This window comes from Megalobrama amblycephala, linkage group LG11 (assembly GCF_018812025.1).
Source record: "Megalobrama amblycephala isolate DHTTF-2021 linkage group LG11, ASM1881202v1, whole genome shotgun sequence".
NCBI lineage: Eukaryota > Metazoa > Chordata > Actinopteri > Cypriniformes > Xenocyprididae > Megalobrama > Megalobrama amblycephala.
Window position 1 is genome coordinate 21,845,633 of NC_063054.1, and position 19,340 is coordinate 21,864,972.

General features: G+C 36.2%; 1 protein-coding gene across 17 annotated transcripts in view; it reads left to right on the forward strand.

Annotated features, from left to right (window-relative positions):
* fryl (furry homolog, like) overlaps positions 1-19,340 on the forward strand; it is a 120,139-nt gene that overhangs the window by 53,595 nt on the left and 47,204 nt on the right. For all 17 annotated transcript variants that reach the window (XM_048206703.1, XM_048206704.1, XM_048206702.1 and 14 more), the window contains 10 exons: positions 4,729-4,943; positions 7,652-7,705; positions 12,046-12,185; positions 12,399-12,495; positions 12,661-12,740; positions 13,897-13,977; positions 14,866-15,034; positions 16,583-16,675; positions 17,466-17,564; positions 18,583-18,684. In XM_048206703.1, coding sequence (XP_048062660.1) covers positions 4,824-4,943; positions 7,652-7,705; positions 12,046-12,185; positions 12,399-12,495; positions 12,661-12,740; positions 13,897-13,977; positions 14,866-15,034; positions 16,583-16,675; positions 17,466-17,564; positions 18,583-18,684 — 1,035 coding nt within the window. In that variant the 5' untranslated portion in view covers positions 4,729-4,823. The remainder of the gene's footprint in view (positions 1-4,728; positions 4,944-7,651; positions 7,706-12,045; positions 12,186-12,398; positions 12,496-12,660; positions 12,741-13,896; positions 13,978-14,865; positions 15,035-16,582; positions 16,676-17,465; positions 17,565-18,582; positions 18,685-19,340) is intronic.

Genomic DNA, 19,340 nt, shown 5'->3' on the forward strand with positions numbered 1-19,340 from the left:
AAGGTTAATGTGCTTTTTTTTTTTTTTTTTTTTAGTTATTATCAGTGTTGGGGGTAACGCATTATAAGTAACATGAGTTACGTAATCAGATTACTTTTTCCAAGTAACTAGTAAAATAACGCGTTACTTTTAAATAGTTATTTTTCAAAAAAGTAGTGCAAGTTACTTTTTTTTCATATTTCTTGACTGACAGCTCTCCTGTCCCCATGTTGAGAGAAATCTGGAGTGAGGTTCAGAGGCATTGTGTGAACATAATTAGAGATTGACCGATATATCGATTTTACCGATATTTTCCCCAATACTTAAGCATTTTACCATAATCAGATATCGGATTTACCGATTACCGCCATCTTGTGGGTGTTTTGAGAATTGCGCGCAGGATCGCCATCACAGCGCATCTGAGGGGAGATGAGACAACGGTGTGCACGGGTAATGTATACTTACCTGCTTTGCTGTAATTAGTAAACTTTATTTAACATAACAGCCATTAATACACAAATTACTGTAGATGTGTTACATAAATACCTGAAATGTAGCTAGTTTATGCAGCTTGTCTATAAGAAATAGAGACATGTTCACGGAGTCCGCCAAGTCCTGTCCAAATAAAGATGTAACTTATAGCAGCAAAGACAATGGTTAATAAAGTGAGATTAAATACAAAGCAATGTGTTAACATATTTAATTAGTGCAGGTTTGCGTAATATTCTGAGTTTGTGTTTTACAGTTTTTTTCTCATTTTGAGGAATACTGAATCTGTTTTAATGCAAGTGAGATGAGTAAATGCATGTTCACATTTAGTCTAGAACTACAATAACCATCATGTTTAGTGATCGATCGATTTTTTTTTTTTAGAACTGATACCGATAATATTTGTGTTTATGTGCCCGATAACCGATATGCAGAACCGATATTTATTTACTGATATACTTCTGTTTTTGACATGATTACAACACCACTGAACTGAACAAACCATTTTATTTATAAAAAATCACTCCCTCCTTGCATAGAAAACAATTCTTATTTATACACCAATAAATTGTTCATTTTAATCTTCATATTGCAAAAATAACTTTATTTATAAAAAGCATCAGCAGCAACACTAATGTTAACAATAAGCAAAATAAATGTAAAATGTCTAATGTTTTCAAATGGAGAAAATAAATGAAAGACAGGAGTCATATCAACTTTGCAGAAATGTAATACTTCATTTTAAACTACAGTTTTAGTAGATTTATAAACTGTTTAATAATTAATGCGAATTAATGGTTATATAGTAAATATTTATATAATTACAGTGTTTTAAACAAGTGAATCTTGTTAAAAGTTACATGCAGTGGCCGTGCTGGAGGAGCATTTCCTGAGCATCAACCCGCTGAGTGAACAGCAAAATGCAGACGACTTCACGAGACTAACGATGAACATAGACAACAGAGAAAGAATTAAATTCAGCGCTTTTATTTCCAACATGTGCTCATTCATGGCTGTATTATTTAATTCATGCAGTTATAAATAAATAACTGAATAATACTATAAATAAAATGGTTTGTTCAGTTCAGTGGTGTTGTAATCATGTCAAAAACAGAAGTATATCAGTAAATAAATATCGGTTCTGCATATCGGTTATCGGGCACATAAACACAAATATTATCGGTATCAGTTCTAAAAAAAAAAAATCGATCGATCACTAAACATGATGGTTATTGTAGTTCTAGACTAAATGTGAACATGCATTTACTCATCTCACTTGCATTAAAACAGATTCAGTATTCCTCAAAATGAGAAAAAAACTGTAAAACACAAACTCAGAATATTACGCAAACCTGCACTAATTAAATATGTTAACACATTGCTTTGTATTTAATCTCACTTTATTAACCATTGTCTTTGCTGCTGACCTTCGATGATCCAATTCAACCATGCTAAGCAAAAATTACTTTAGATGAGCATCACATTTTTCTTTCTTTCTTTCTTTCTTGAAGAGTGCTGAACTTTCTTGTCTGTGCTGCGCCCCCTCTACTGTACAGGTGTGAATTTGCATTTCCTTCAGCCTGAGGCTTATTCATTTCACTTGAAAGGACATTTACATTTGCTAAAAATAGAATAACTTTTTTTTTCTATTAATAACAAGCAAGCAAGTAATGTAATGCATTACTTTCCATAAAAAGTTAAGTAATGCAATAAGTTACTTTTTTATGGAGTAACGCAATATTGTAATACATTACAGTAACTTTCCCTAACACTGGTTATTATATTATACTAATGATTTTGTATTGTTATTAAATATAATACAAAAATATAGCTGCAAGCAGTGATGACGGGCCCGAGCCGGTTGCGCCGCCAACCCGGTGGCTTCAGGGCAACTGTGCACGGCGGGCAATAGGCATTTAAAACGGGTAAACATAAAAGGACTATGTCAAAGTCATTTGAATACACCACTTTTGCTGCAGCAGTTGGTGCCCAAATGATCACAAACCACAACAGCCACATCCATGAGATCATTTAAATTTAGATGAATTTCATGTCATAGAATGTCATAGGTCAATTTCAAATGAGCGTAGAATATCATCCTAATCTGCCATGTCTGTGGTTTTCTCAGACAACCTCTACAAAAGTCTAGAGCAAATTACACGCTGTTATTTGCGCAAATTCAACAGTGCTCTGTAATCCAGTTTGCCCTATTCATTTTATAATTTTATTTTTTCATCATATACCACACATATTTAAATAAAATTAAAGCATGCTTTTGGTGCATAAGATTGGTGCACAAACAATAGCTCAGGGAGGTCAAGAAACGCATGAAGAGAAATGTTAGGATAATACAACATCAGCATTAAAGGGTTAGTTCACCCAAAAATGAAAATAATGTCATTAATTACTCACCCTCATGTCATTCTACACCTGTAAGACCTTTGTTCATCTTCGGAACATAAATTAATGTAATGTAAAAATATTTGATGCAATCCGATGGCTCAGTGAGGCCTCTATTGAGAGCAAACTCACCGTCTCCTCTCAAGATTCATAAAGGTACTAAAAACATATTTAAATCAATTCATGTGAGTACAGTGGTTCAACCTTCATATTATAAAGCGACGAGAATACTTTCTGTGTGCCAAAAAAACAAACAAACAAAAAAATAAATAAATTCAGCAATATTTAGTGATGGCCGATTTCAAAACACTGCATTTAAGCTTCACAAATCTATTGTTTCAAATCAGTGGTTCAGCTAGCTTATCCAGCTGCCAAACTGCTGAAATCATGTGACTTTGGCGCTTCAATCCAGTGTTTTGAAATTGCCCTTCACTAGATATTGTTGAAAAGTCATTATTTTTTTTTTTTTTGGCACACAAAAAGTATTCTTGTCACTTTAAATAATTAAGGTTGAACCACTGTACTCACATGAACTGATTTAAATATGTTTTTAATACCTTTATGGATTCCTGAGAGGAGACGGTGACTTTGCTCTCAATAGAGGCCTCACTGAGACATCGGATTTCATCAAAAAATATCTTAATTTGTGTTCCGAAGATGACTAGAAATGTCATGAAAATTCAGAAAGTTTGACTCAAAGGTCATTTAGAAACTAATCTCATCCGAATGGTGGTTGGTTCAGGCAATATTTGCAGCGAGTGGGAGTGCTAAACACTCAGTGCCCAGCTGTGTGAGTTCACATGCAGTCAGGGAATCATGTCTTGTGTAGCTCAGAGTATCAGAATGTCCTAGTGAACAACAAACAGACTCTGCATTAATGGATCCCTGTGTATGACTCCATTCCATGTGACTCTCTGCCTCACTCTGAGATACAAATGTGTGCTATGGGGTCAGCAATGCAGCCCAGTGTGTCACAAATTATCTGGCGTATCCACCAGAGGAATGAAGAGAAAGATGAACTAACCGAGACTTGCATTTTTCCTCCTCACTACTTTTGCTCATCCTTTCTGCATCACTGAGTGGAAAAGTACAAACAATGTTAGTGTGCCTGCCAGCAGGCCCATCGGCCAATCAGATGTGGACCTGGGGACCCTGTTTCACTACTGGCCAATGAAAGCTGGCAGTGTGACATCATGGGGAGGCGTTGCTAAACAGGAAACAAAGAGTGAGTGTTTGTACATAGACAAACAAATACACAAACAGCTCTGGGGACGGAGTTATGCGTGCGGCCCTCTTTTATCCCCAGAGTGTGTGAATGTTTGTGTTTTATTATTGAGATGTGGGAGTTGCTAGGTGTGACTCTGTGTTCTCCTCTGAAAAACTCATTACATTTCACAGAGATTTTTTTTTAATTCATCCTCCTATTATTGTTTGAACTTCTCTTGCCTCATCATGGTTTCTCCAGCAACCTGTGGGAAGCAAGGGCAGGGATTTCCTGAGCGGGCTTGACATGTGACATGCGCACACACACACACTTTTTCTTGTCTTTCTGCATTCACGGCTGGATTGAAAAAAATGTGTGATGTACATTAATCCACAGGTGCAATCATCTTCAGTTTCTGGTTGCAATAGTTACCAATTCATTTTTATTGGGAAGTTGTCAAAATATCCATAATGGCCTTAAATTTGGTGCACCATGACTTTCAACCTTTAACGAGCCAATAACTGCTTTGTCTTTTAATGCCAGTAGAATCACATTTTCTTTCATAATTGTTAATGCCACTTTCTGCTTGAACACTTACTGAGTTATGCATTCAAAAAGCTTTGTAATGCTACATAACTGTCTCTCTTTCCTGACAGCCTCTGTCCCTGTAAGCAACAGCAGTGTGAGTAGGCGAGGAACATCACCCTCTGCCCCGCCCAGCTGGGAGAAGCGTAGCATCCACCCCGCCACCATGTCCAGCATCACCATCGACCCCGAGCTCAAGCCTGGGGAGTTTGTCATCAAGAGTCTTTTTGCAGAGTTCGCTGTGCTCGCCGAGAAGAAGATCGAGGTGGTCATGGCTGAACCGCTGGTTAGTACCGTCCACAAATTAATAAAAGAAACTGAACATTTAATAAAAATGAAAAACTCTAGCCAATATTAAAATGCGGTATTAAAAATAAAAATGTATCATGTTTTAGTGTTGGGCAAAATCCAGACTAGTAAGAAAAAAATCTTTACCTTTGACCTCTAATAATATAATTGAATTGTATTGCATTTAATATAATGCAATTCTTAATTTAATATAACTTTAAAAGAAATTAATACTTGTATTCAACCAGGATGCATTAAATTGATCAAGTCACAGTAAAGACATTTATAATGTTACAAAAATTATTTCAAATTATTGTTGTCAAAAGTACCAACTGCAATACCAAGTCGGTACTGAAATTTTAAAAATGTGACGCTTTGATTGCTATTGAGCGGATCCGTAAACGCCTCTGATTGGCCTCTATGTACACGCGCACATCAGATATGTCTGTGATTGGCTACAATGATCAACACACGTGAGTGTTTGAATTTGAAAGCTTGTGTATCTGTCTATCTGTCTATCTATCGGTGAAGAGCGTCATTGATATCTATCTATTTATGACATGTTTTTTTAAGCATTGATCATTGTAGCCAATCACAGACATATCTGATGAGCACTTGAACACAATTTCCATTCACGAATCTGCTCAACAGTGCTCAAAGCGTCACATTTTTTAATTTTCAGTACCGACTTGGTATCGCGGGTGGTACTTTTGACAACACTATTTCAAATAAATGCTATTCTTTTGAACTTTGTTCATCAAATAATCCAGAAAAAAATATTAATCAGCACAACTGTTTTCTACTAATAAGAATTGTTTCTTGAACACCAAATTATCATATTCAAATTATTTCTGAAGGATGTGACACTGAAGACTGGAGTAATGGCTGCTGAAAATGCAGCTTTGCCATCACAGGAATGAATTACTTTTTAAAATATATTCAAATAGAAAGTTATTTTAAATTGTAGTAATATTTAAAAAAAAATAAAAATAAAAAAATCAAATAAATCCAGCCTTGGTGAGCATAAAAGACTTTTTTCAGAAACATTAAAAATCTTAACACCCCCAAACATTTGAAAGGGTATTGTAGGGTGTTGATATGGCACAGTAATATGACACTTCATGTCCAAAAGTTTGCTGACTCCTGATGAAGATGAGTTATGTGTGGCTTGTTACCTCAGGGACTGAGTGAAAGTTCAGTTGTTTAAGTATAAGCATGTTGGTTTATTTAGAGGAAAATGAAAGGCTGTTGTGTGCATTTTCAATGCTTGTGGCTCAACAGAACACACACATGTCCTCATGTATTCCCAGAAACAGAAGCAGAGGTTTGGATTCTTGGAATGCTGTTATGTTGGATTCTTCTCAGAGCCCCCTGTGCTGAAACACACACACACACACACACACACACACACACACACACAGTCTATCTCATTCTCCAGACTTGTCCTTAAATGCTTCCTCTCTGTGTTCCCTCCTCTCTCTCATTGTGTATTTACTCAGTGGTAGATTGAGCTCTCTCAGTTTACTCAGCAAGAGTTTAAACTGGTTATTACTGCATCTAGCATCTGCAGAGAGGAGCTGCTTTATAAAACAGCTCTCTGTCTTTGAACTTCTCCCTCATAATAAAGTGTTGGCTCAAATGTAAACCAAATAACAGAGCATTCAAAGTGTCTTCATGCGAGTAAACAGGAGTTCTTGAAAGAGATTCATTTTCTCAGAGCCTAAAATTAATGTCTGAAAATTGGGGCAATTCCTTATGTAAATTACTTACATCTGGGTATTAATTCACATTAGTAACACTAAGGCATTTAAATAACTATTTTACTCTTTCACTCATGCTGACCTGCTGTTTGTAGTACTTCTGCACTGAAAATGGCTAAAACCCTGTTAAACCACTTGTATAATGAAAGAATAATATTTTATGAATTTATATACACTACAGTTCAAAAGTTTGGGGTCAGTTAGATTTTTTTTTACAAGAAATTAATTAATTTATTTAAAATGTTACAAAAGATTTCTATTTCAAATAAATGCTGTTCTTTTGAACTTCATATTCATCAAAGAATCCTGAAAAAAAAATCTCAAAAAATTTTAGCAGTGCAACCATTTTCAACATCGATAATAATAATAAGTGTTTCTTGAACACCAAATCAGTTTATTAGAATGATTTCTGAAGTATCATGTGACACTGAAGACTGGAATAATGATGCTGAAAACTTAGCTTTTCCATCACAGGAATAAATTGCATTTTAAAATATATTAAAGTAGAAAACATTTATTTTAAATTGTAATACTATTTCACAATATTGCTGTTTTTACTGTATTTTTGATCAAATAATTGCAGCCTGAGAGCCAGTATGAGAGCCAGTACGGGCTCTAGAAAGAGATGAGACAAGTGTATTATGAGGATAATAAAGTGGGCCAAAGCATTTTTAAATGTGCTGTGTAATTATGTTTTAGATTACCTTTGCGGTCATCTAACGCTCACTTAAAGTTCATCTTTAAAATCAGTAATTTAATAACATCATTGAATGTAATCTTTAGCAAATCTCAAAATTAATATCCATTTTCTTTCTGTACAATATAATGTTGTAATATGAATTCACTTGTAACTTTTAAAATGGTTTTAAACTTTTTCCCATTAAACAGTTTGAAGTTCCATCTTTCTTTCATTAATTTACACTGCATGTATCTTTTATTCTTTCAGGAGAAGCCCCTTTCCCGCTCACTGCAAAGAGGAGAAGATGCACAATTTGATCAGGTTAGTATCCGTGTGTGTCCTATTTCACGTTTGTGTAGTATATCTCTCTTCCATCCTCTTGGATTTTCAATCATCCTCTCTCTCTTTCTCTTGCTCTCCATCACTCATTTCTGATTAGCACAGAACTTTTAACAGCAGAGCTGCGGCAAAGTGCTTTGTTTAGCAAAACACAAAGCAAATGAGACATCATCCTGCAATGGATCCAGTCAGTGCCATTAGGCCTGTGTGTGAGAAAGAATGAGCCAGTGAGAATGTGCTCTGTATGCAGAAAACCACAGCAATATGTGTCTGTGTGTCTCTATACTTTAGAGTGAACAGAGTTTTGGTGTGTGTGTGTGTGTGTGTGTGTTCTCGCTGGACATTGCCAGGAGCAGAATCGCTGTGTCATCCGCAGCAGTAGATCAGCACAGGCTGCTGAGAGTATGTGCGTACGTGTGTGTGTGTGTGTGTGTGTGTGAATATATCAGTTCAGGGTGTTGGAGTGTGTCTGCCAAGTGCCATGAGGGCCAGGAGAGCAGTTACATAACTCTCCTTAACCACATACATCATCCTGTCCCACACACACACTCACCTGATGCAGGCCGCATAATAAAGCAGGGTCTAAAAGTCTGGGATTCAAAATCAAATTTGAACCTGGAAATAAACAAATTTCTGGGACTTTGAAGCTTTTTAAACAAAGAAACATTATGACATAAATTGAATAAGATGTATTTGAGATTCTGCACTAATTTAGGTCACTAATGAAATGAGTGAATTTGTGAGCATGTGACTCTTTGAACAGAGGGTCAGATGTTCTTTCTTCCATTGAAGCCCAAGATGTGCTTTGGATCATGCTGGAGAACATGATCACCAGGTCTGATGTTTTGCAGTGATGTACAGTGGGTATGGAAAGTATTCAGACCCCCTTAAATTTTTCACTCTTTGTTATATTGCAGCCATTTGCTAAAATCATTTAAGTTAAACACAGAATTGTTGACATTTTTGCAGATTTATTAAAAAAGAAAAACTGAAATATCACATGGTCCTAAGTATTCAGACTCTTTGCTCAGTATTTAGTAGAAGCACCCTTTTGATCTAATACAGCCATGAGTCTTTTTGGGAAAGATGCAACAAGTTTTTCACACCTGGATTTGGGTGCTCTGCCACCACCATGCTTCACTGTTGGGACTGTATTGGACAGGTGATGAGCAGTGCCTGGTTTTCTCCACACATACCGCTTAGAATTAAGGCCAAAAAGTTCTATCTTGGTCTCATCAGACCAGAGAATCTTATTTCTCACCATCTTGGATTCCTTCAGGTGTTTTTTAGCAAACTCCATGCGGGCTTTCATGTGTCTTGCACTGAGGAGAGGCTTCCGTCGGGCCACTCTGCCATAAAGCCCCGACTGGTGGAGGGCTGCAGTGATGGTTGACTTTCTACAACTTTCTCCCATCTCCCGACTACATCTCTGGAGCTCAGCCACAGTGATCTTTGGGTTCTTCTTTACCTCTCTCACTAAGGCTCTTCTCCCCCGATAGCTCAGTTTGGCCGGATGGCCAGCTCTAGGAAGGGTTCTGGTCGTCCCAGACGTCTTCCGTTTAAGGATTATGGAGGCCACTGTGCTCTTAGGAACCTTAGGTGCAGCAGAATTTCTTTTGTAACCTTGGCCAGATCTGTGCCTTGCCACAATTCTGTCTCTGAGCTCTTCAGGCAGTTCCTTTGACCTCATGATTCTCATTTGCTCTGACATGCACTGTGAGCTGTAAGGTCTTATATAGACAGGTATGTGGCTTTTCCTAATCAAGTCCAATCAGTATAATCAAACACAGCTGGACTCAAATGAAGGTGTAGAACCATCTCAAGGATGATCAGAAGAAATGGACAGCACCTGAGTTAAATATATGAGTGTCACAGCAAAGGGTCTGAATACTTAGGACCATGTTATATTTCAGTTTTTCTTTTTTAATAAATCTGCAAAAATGTCAACAATTCTGTGTTTTTCTGTCAATATGGGGTGCTGTGTGTACATTGAGGAAAAAAATGAACTTAAATGATTTTAGCAAATGGCTGCAATATAACAAAGAGTGAAAAATTTAAGGGGGTCTGAATACTTTCCGTACCCACTGTACCTCATTTGTAATTAATATTGTAATTGTAAAAAATATTTTAATATTATTTATAAACTATTCTAGTATTTATTAAAATTTTGGAATTATCTTTTTTGTTTTAGTCATTTTCATACTTCTACTTTTTTTACTTGAGTTAGTTGTATTCTAATTTTCATTTAAATGTTCATTGACATTTTTTCATATTTTATCTAATATTTATATTTTATTTCAGCTTCATTTCAGTTAACGAAACAGTCATTTTAGTTAATAATAGCAACACTGCTTCTAAATGAATAAAATGCAAATTTTTGATACAATTGTGTGGAGTTCAACAAGCAAGAGAGTTAAAACAAGAGAGACAAACAAAATACTACATTATGACATTCATGTTGATTTTTTTTTCACTCAACTGTTTCAAATTATTGTCATTGTGATATATGCAATGAAAAATGTATTAAATTAGCAAAATGTAAAAATAATAGAGGTATTTTCATTAGTGGTCTCAGACTTTTGGATCCCAGTGTACCTCCAAACATCTCACTTTATTAACAAGCACACTTTTTCACTCACTCTGCATTTTTTTTCCCACATTGCTAGCACGCACACACTGATTTGACTATTGGATTTGGCTTTGCCGAGTCTCGGGAACTGCATGTTCAGTCAGTGACGTGTTGTGACTGCAGAGAGATCAGCTCTGCTGAATCACACCACAGTGAACTATACCATCCCTCACACACTCATCAGCACACACACACACACACACACACACACACACACACATCTACTCTACTGCCATAGCCCAGTCTGTGTGTGTGTGTGTGCGCTCGTGAAGCTTGGTGCTGGGTTACTGCAGTAAAAGGTTGAGTAACCACTGGATGTATCATCCTACACCTATCCCACCCTCACAATAGGACAGATCAATACCTGACTGCACTCAAAATTGCTGCCATCTCTCTTCATTCTCTTCCCTTTTCTTTCCTTCACTCATTTGTATATTGTTCTCTGTTCAACTTACCAGTGTATTTTGCTTTTAGTTTAATTGTACATTTTAAAGACATATAATATCTTTTGCAATCAAACTCTGTGCCGCAAATAACATATTTCGAAGGTGGAGAAACTTTGTACATTTTAATGAGAGAAAATGTTTTCTTTAGAATAACATGCACTGCTGAATCATGCATAACAAACACACAGCATTTATTATTTTATTCCAGTAGTTTTATGTATTATTTATAATTATTATGACCTACATCTGAGTGAAATAGATTCAGATCTGAATGTGAGCTTGTAGTCAATTGTAAGAAAGGGTTGGGTTTAAGTGGACTAAATGATTGGTGAGGTCCAGTATACATCACCAGAGAGAAATCGTTTCACTGGAAGATTGAATAAACATTACAAGTCAAAAAAAAAAGAAACGTGGGCATGGATCATCATAAGTCATTGATAAGATCAATATACATTTAAAAAAATAGTGTGAATGTCCATTTCATGCTGACTTTAATAGATACGTTAATATTTAGCAGGGCTGTAACCACCATAGACATTGAGGGGAACAAGTCCCCCATCCCGATAATTAGAAATAGCCAAATTGCCTGACAAAAATGGATGACAAAAAGGTTTAAAAGTTACATTTTTAGTCTGGTCTGTGTCAGCGGTCTAACAGCGCTCGTCATTGTCAAAATGATTGAGATGGCCGATCAAAGTAGGCAGGGTTTACGTTCTCTTTTGGCTCATGCACAGTCTTCACAGCACAGACGAGCGCATCAATCGATCTCGTAAAATTGCATTGCAGAGACTCTGTTCTTTCCGGTGAAATCACAAAACAAAATGCACACAAACGTGCCCCTGTTCTTGATATACAGTACATTCATCATTGATGAACATCTTTGATTTTAATGAGGAAAAAACCTATACGAGGGCAGATTAACCCGAAACCTTTGACACTATTAACAAATATTCTACCACTAGACCACTAGGCAATTGAATGCTAATTGCGGATCTATGTTTTTACTCACTAACGTGAAGAATCTCTGGATTAACACATTGTATTACAGATATAGATGTAAGAGTGAAATCACATTTTAAATATTCTCAATGTACTATTGAAATTTATTTTTTGACATCATAATATCATTTCTTTCTACAATTATTATTGTACATATCTGATTTAGCATTGTATTAGCAACCCCAACCCCCTTTAATCCACATGAATAGTGTGTTATTAAGCTGTATTATTATGCTTGTATGTTGCAGTTAATAAGCTCTATGAGCTCTATAGCAGAACACTGTTTGCCTTCGCTGTTGCGGACGTTGTTTGACTGGTACAGAAGACAGAGCGGGACAGAAGACGAGTCGTACGAGTACAGACCTCGCTCCAGCACCAAGTCCAAAGGGTAGGGAAACATGCAATTATATATCTTAAACAAATACACAGCATTGTATGTTTCTCTTTTCTCTGCGGTCTCTTTTTTTTTTTTTTTTTTATCTTCTCTTCAGCAAGAGCTTCAACAGCTGCAGATGTTGTGCTTCTTTCTTGTGAATTTTTATTTGGAGTTAATGTGTTGTTAATCTAACTTATGAATCCTGCACTTTTAATCTCTCTTTAGAGATGAACAGCATCGGGATAAAGACTACCTACTGGAGCGAAGGGACTTAGCCATAGACTTCATTTTTTGTTTAGTTTCAGTGGAAGTTTTGAAACAGGTGAGGTTTGTGTGTTTCATTGCTTAGGTGTGGTGTCTCTAAAGTCAGAGATAGGTGTGTTGTGGCATTAACATGCATAAACTTGCTAACAGTATATCAGGGATCCTGAAGTAAAGCATTGACCCTTATATCATAGAGTTGATGCTGATGAAATATTTTCTATAGATTCCCCTTCATCCTGTGCCAGACGCCTTAGTACAAGAAGTCCTTAACCTGGCATTCAAGCACTTTAAACACAAAGAGGGGTGAGTACACATACACAAATACACTCTTTTCTATGCAAATTCTACAGGTGTACTCTGGACAAATGCAAACCTGATGACCGATGCAGACAAGTAAACTATCTATAATTACATTACGTCATGTACATTTAAAGGTGCCATCGAACGTTTTTTTAAAAGATGTAATATAAGTCTAAGGTGTCCCCTGAATGTGTCTGTGAAGTTGCAGCTCAAAATACCCCATAGATTTTTTTTTATTTTTTTTTTTTTACAGCCTATTTTGAGGCATAATTAGAAATGCACCGATTCAGGCTGCGGCCCCTTTAATTGCCCGAGATCTCAACTCTATCATTGCATAAACAAAGTTCACACAGCTAATATTACTCTCAAAATGGATCTTTACAAAGTGTTCGTCATGCAGGATGTCTAATCGCGTAAGTACAGTGTTTATTTGGATGTTTACATTTGATTCTGAATGAGTTTGAAGTTGTGCTCTGTGGCTAATGGCTAATGCTACACTGTTGGAGAGATTTATAAAGAATGAAGTTGTGTTTAGAAATTATACAGACTGCAAGTGTTTAATAATAAAAATAGCGATGGCTCTTGTCTCTGTGAATACAGTAATAAACGATGGTAACTTTAACCACATTTAACAGTACATTAGCAACATGCTAACGAAACATTTAGAAAGACAATTTACAAATATCACTAAAAATATCATGTTATCACGGATCATGTCAGTTATTGTTCCTCCATCTGCCATTTTTCGCCGTTGTCCTTGCTTGCTTACCTAGTCTGATGATTCAGCTGTGCACATCCAGACGTCCTGCCCTTGTGTGATGCCTCGATCATGGGCTGGCATATGCAAATATTGGGGGCGTACACCCCGACTGTTACGTAACAGCTGGTGTTATGTTGAGATTCGCCTGTTCTTCGGAGGTCTTTTAAACAAATGAGATTTATATAAGAAGGAGGAAACAAAGGAGTTTGAGACTCACTGTATGTCATTTCCATGTACTGAACTCTTGTTATTCAACTATGCCGAGGTAAATTCAATTTTCAATTCGATGGCACCTTTAAATAATTCTGTATGTATTAATGGAAATATGAACAAAGATGTTCTTAATTCTGTGTGGAATGGCTTGTGTTACTGATGTTGGTTGTGATGTTTGTTCAACAGGTACTCAGGCCCCAACACTGGTAATGTGCACATCATCGCTGACCTGTACGCTGAGGTCATCGGAGTCCTCGCCCAATCCAAGTGAGTCCATCCCAAACCACACTGAACTTACAGTATGCCTTCTGTGTTCTTGCAAATTTTAAATATTCTCTAAGCAATTCGACAAAAACTTGACTAAGATGTTTAAAATGATTTGCACTTACACAATGAGTCCAGCCTTATCTGTGGCCTAAAAGCTGTTTTATTTGATGTAGTGTAAAGCAGAAGAATGAAGTTGATGCTAGCACATCCATTCAGACCTCCCATCAGAGTTAACAAAGCCCTCAAACCGCTCTCATTCTAACTCGCCTTGAGCTGAATACAGAGCCATCAATGATTTGTACAGTCTTTGGACACTTTTACTGTTACTTTAATTCTCTCCTCGGCACATGTTAAGACTCCCTCACAGCTACATGAAACTGTCTGTTTAAGCTGTAATGTAATTTAGCCCGGTGCTGTAATAGTCAGGGCCTGAAATTGATTTACCATAGTGCTCAACCTCCCCTTCAGTTTATGATTTCCTGTGCGGAGCCACTTTGCCCTGAGGACAGTGTTTGAAGAGGCTGTTTTACATTATATGATAAAGGCATGATGCGCTGACTGTTGTCCTTGCTTGTTTGGATCCAGACAGTTTGTATTGCTATAACAAGCTTTTGCATCTGGGATTTTGTTTTTTCCTTAAGGGAAACTTTAAATCTTTAAAAATTCCCAAAGACAACAATAAGACTAATCTTTATTCAACCTGCTATGTGGAGTGTTTAGTTTTGGTTGAAGACAGCTACACAAATTTGTTGAGCACTTGAATGAAACTTGACGCTGCATTTTTTTTTTTTTTATCAATGGTTGTGCGTATTGACTAGATGGAGTAGGGAATTTGTTAAAGCCCTTGATGAAATAAGAATAATAAATTATATTTGTGTGTTTGTGCAGGTTCCAGGCAGTGCGTAAGAAGTTCATCACAGAGCTGAAGGAACTGAGGCTGAAAGAGCAAAGTCCTCATGTGGTGCAGAGCATCATCAGCCTCATCATGGGCATGAAGTTCTTCAGAGTCAAAATGTATCCCGTTGAGGACTTTGAGGCTTCGTTCCAGTACATGCAGGTCGAGACACATACAAACACAGACATGTACTCTACGTTCCTGTGGCTTTCTAATGAGCTACTGAGGGTTGTTGTAAAATTATTTATCCACTGAAAGGGTCTTTAAAATGTTTACTTCACCCAAAAATGAAAATTCTGTCATCATTCACTCACCTGCATGTCATTTTAAACCCATAAGACGTTTGTTCATCTTTGAAACACAATGAAGAGAGAAAGACTTTAATAGAGATTTCTGTCACTATTGAAAATTCATGCAACCAAAAACTTTTCTAAAAGTTCATAAAGACATTGTAAAAGAAATCCATATGAATTGCCGGTTTATTCCAAGTCTCCTGAAGAGACATGCTTACTTTATATAGATTTAATTAAGGTTTTTATTAATATATAAACACTGATAAACACACTTACATAGAGCACATCAAATATAGTCAACGGAAGCACAAATAAGCTTGACTTTCAGTGGAGGGATAGAAAGTTTCCAGGTGAAATTAAAAATAGCTTAATTTGCATTTCAAAGATGAATGAAAGTTTTATGGGTTCAGAACAACATAGTCATGACAGAATTTTTAGATGAACTAACCTTTTAATTTTGAACGAGATGTTTTAGTGTTACATGGTGAATGTAGATTTAAATTTTAGAGGCAAAATGTCTTTTTTTCTTTAATCTGTTCAATTTGTTAGATCAAATATTATCTATCATAAAAGAGGGCTTGACCTTTTCAACAATTAATCAATTAAAACAGCTTCATAAATTTTACATAATCTCTTGAATTTATATTCAGTTAATTGTAGTAAGCAATATTTTAATATAAATAAATTTTGACCAAAAATGTAACATTTAGCTATGTCCCAAACACTTACATGATATTGCTAGCGGCTTGCAGGCTTGCATAAATTTTGAGCTCCATGTAAAATTAATTTTAAAAAAATTAAAATGACTTAAATGTAGTTGAATGATTCTGATGTTGATGATCAGGATTGTCTGACATCTCTTTTGAATGACCATTTGCTGAATATAAATATAAATATATATATAAACAAATACACTATTCCAGTTTTGTAAAAAGCGCCACATCATCACTGTGTTTTGGGGGTCAATACACTTTGAGTCTCCTCTCCTCTGTTGTCAGTCAGACAGTACTTCTTTTGTTTTATTTGCGAGCTCTCTGTAGTCATGCCTCATAAAATCTCTTGGGTAACAGTCTCAGAGTGTTGGCTCTACCTTTGCCAACAGGACTGTGTGGAGCCATTTCTTTACATTAGCCAGTTATAGGCAGTGAAATCCTGCGCTCAATATGTGCTGCATTTAACAAGCACCATAATCCAGAGATTTTTATTGAGCCAATAGCTGCAAAGAGATGCTATATTTTATAGTAGACCTCATATTTCTCCAACCACCGTGTTTGAGTGTGCAGACTGTACGAAAGCTTTAACATCCTTTTCAGTTACTAAAACTGTACATTTACAAGTTTTTCTTGAATGGTTAGTGTGAAGATTTGCATTTGATATATTATATGTTTTGTTTTGTGTGTCTGTGTTGGTGAGGCAGGAATGTGCTCAGTATTTCCTGGAGGTGAAGGATAAAGATATCAAACATGCACTGGCTGGCCTGTTTGTTGAGATCCTCATCCCTGTAGCTGCTGTAAGTACCGCAGAATTCTCCATTTATTAAAATCATATAATATCAGCCATGCTTGTGCAGAAATCATTCCTATGAGCTAGATTTTATATGCATGCTGCAGAACTTTCATGCATTCTGGCTGAATTGCCATATTGCTAAATCAACTCTGATTCAAATTAGTGTAATTTCACAATTTTATGGCAGACACAGTAAGCAGAACATTACATAACTTTACATTAATTCAAATCAGAATGTTTGCGTGATCTGTTTTAGTCCCATTCCATTTTTCTATTTTCTTCGTAGGAAAATGTACGACCAGATACTTATTTGTAATATCACTGAAGTCTAAGCATATATAAATAAATAAAATAAATAAAAGTTCATGCTGTAATTAAACCCTAAAATTGAGCTGTTATGTGTCTGATGGAGTATGATCAGTTGTGAATTTTTAAAAACCTACACCTCATCTCTAGGCAAAATCACAGAACTCCTACTCCTTCCTACTCCATTTTTGCTTCACATCAGTCACATACTCTGTTTCAATACAGATTGGTCCTTTGAAACTGTGCATTTGTATACATATCATTTGACAGAGGCTCTGTGACTCTTCTGCAGAGTTCGTGATGGTACATGTCTTGTCAAGTGGTTTGAGGTGGAGCTTGTGGAAGTTGCTAGAGAAACACAATCAAAATGTATTTCATTTTGCATTGACAAGATGAATAACTCTTGAGTGATTTGTGTGCTTTTGGGCTCTGAGCGGGTGTAGCTCGGCATGAGGACTCATATGTTTGTGCTTGTGTGTTTTTGGAAGGCGGTGAAGAATGAAGTGAATGTGCCCTGCCTGAAGAACTTTGTGGAGATGCTCTACCAGACGACCTTTGACCTCAGCTCAAGAAAGAAGCACTCATTGGTACAGTCCTTTTCTGCTTTGATACGTACTTTCCCACAATCCTCTGTAAACTTAGAACATTCTGCCACCCAGAAGGCTTTCTTTCTTCTGTGGATCACAAAAGGACAAGTTTAGCTTATCTATTGTACATCCTTTTCCATGCAATTGCGAAGCTTTGACGCTCCAAAAAGCACCATAAAACTATCATTAAAGTGGTCCATAAAAATGTGGGTATTGTATTTAAAACACTTTTAGTCTACTCAATAAAAATCATTGAGTGAGATAAATAGTTATGTACTGTAAATCTGCCCCAGTTCTACTTATGAAATGCATGAGAGGAGTAGCAATGTCCGATTCGTGGATGAATTATTCTTTTCAATGACTTAGTTGATCCAGTTCACGAAAGCGATTAATTCATGAGTCTAACATCGCTTCTTTTTCTTTCATAAACTCATGAACATCACATGGAGAACTAGGGTGGATGTCAGTGAATAAAGGCACATTAGAAGACTTAAATAGTGCATGTGTCACATGAACTGTACCTTTAATACGCATAAACACTACCGTTCAAAAGTTTGGGGTCGGTAAAACTTTTAATGTTTTTGAAAGAAGTTTCTTATGCTCACCGAGGCTGCATTTATTTGATTAAAAGTACAGTAAAAACGGTAATAGTGTTAAGCATTATTACAATTTGAAATACATTTTAAAATGTAATTTATTTTGTGGTAAAGCTGAATTTTCAGCATCATTACTCCAGTCTTCAGTATCACACGATCCTTCAGAAATCATTCTGATATACTGATATGCTGCTCAGGAAACATTTCTTATCAATGTTGAAAACTGCTGTGCTGCTTACATTTTTTTGTGTAAACCGTGATATTATTTTCAGGATTCTTTGATGAATAGAAAATTCAAAAGAACAGAATTTAGAAATGTTTTTTTTAACATTATAAATGTCTTTAATGTCAGGTTTGATCAATTTAATGCATCTTTGCTAAATAAAAGTGTTCATTTCTTTAATTTACTTCTCTCTCCCCAGGCATTGTATCCCTTGGTCACATGTCTGCTGTGTGTTAGTCAGAAGCAGTTCTTCCTCAATAATTGGCACATCTTCCTTCAGAACTGCCTTTCCCACCTAAAGGTAACGTTTTCTAACAGTAGCATGAATACAGAGTGTTTACTTTAGCTTAGTGACATTCTGTGAGAAAACTACTGCAGCTGAGTGTTTCACACAGATTGCACCATGGAAAATAGAGCTTAAAAGTAGCTATACAGAGTGCCAGTTACTAGTTTTGAGAGATTTATAGTAGCGGTAAATCTTACATTACTATCAAAAATGAAGAAGAAGAAAAAAACCCTGCAAAAATGAAAGAAAAAAAAAATGTGTTGTTGATAGATACAGATTCTGAAGCCTGGAGGCAGATTTGGTGATTCAGTATGAAACTTCACTCTGTAAATGGGATGGTTCAGTTACATAATTTTGGAGAAAGGTGTGGCATTACTGTTGACTTTTGTAAAATGCCTCTTGCTTCTATTGTTCCAATAATTATACCCGTTTCATCCACTCTTTCTCAATCATATCTCAAAAATGTGTGTGTTTGTGCTTGTCCTCGTTTTTTCATTGTCATTGGTTCAGCTACCAGGATGTGATCATTTTTGGTTTCCCTTTCCACAATGATTGAGTTTCCCTCCAATCTATGCAACCTTATCATGTGAATCTTGAGGAATGATCCGTGATGCTTTGATTTGGTGGTGGTGATTTTTATGAATGAGTGATTAAACTTAATGCAACTCCCT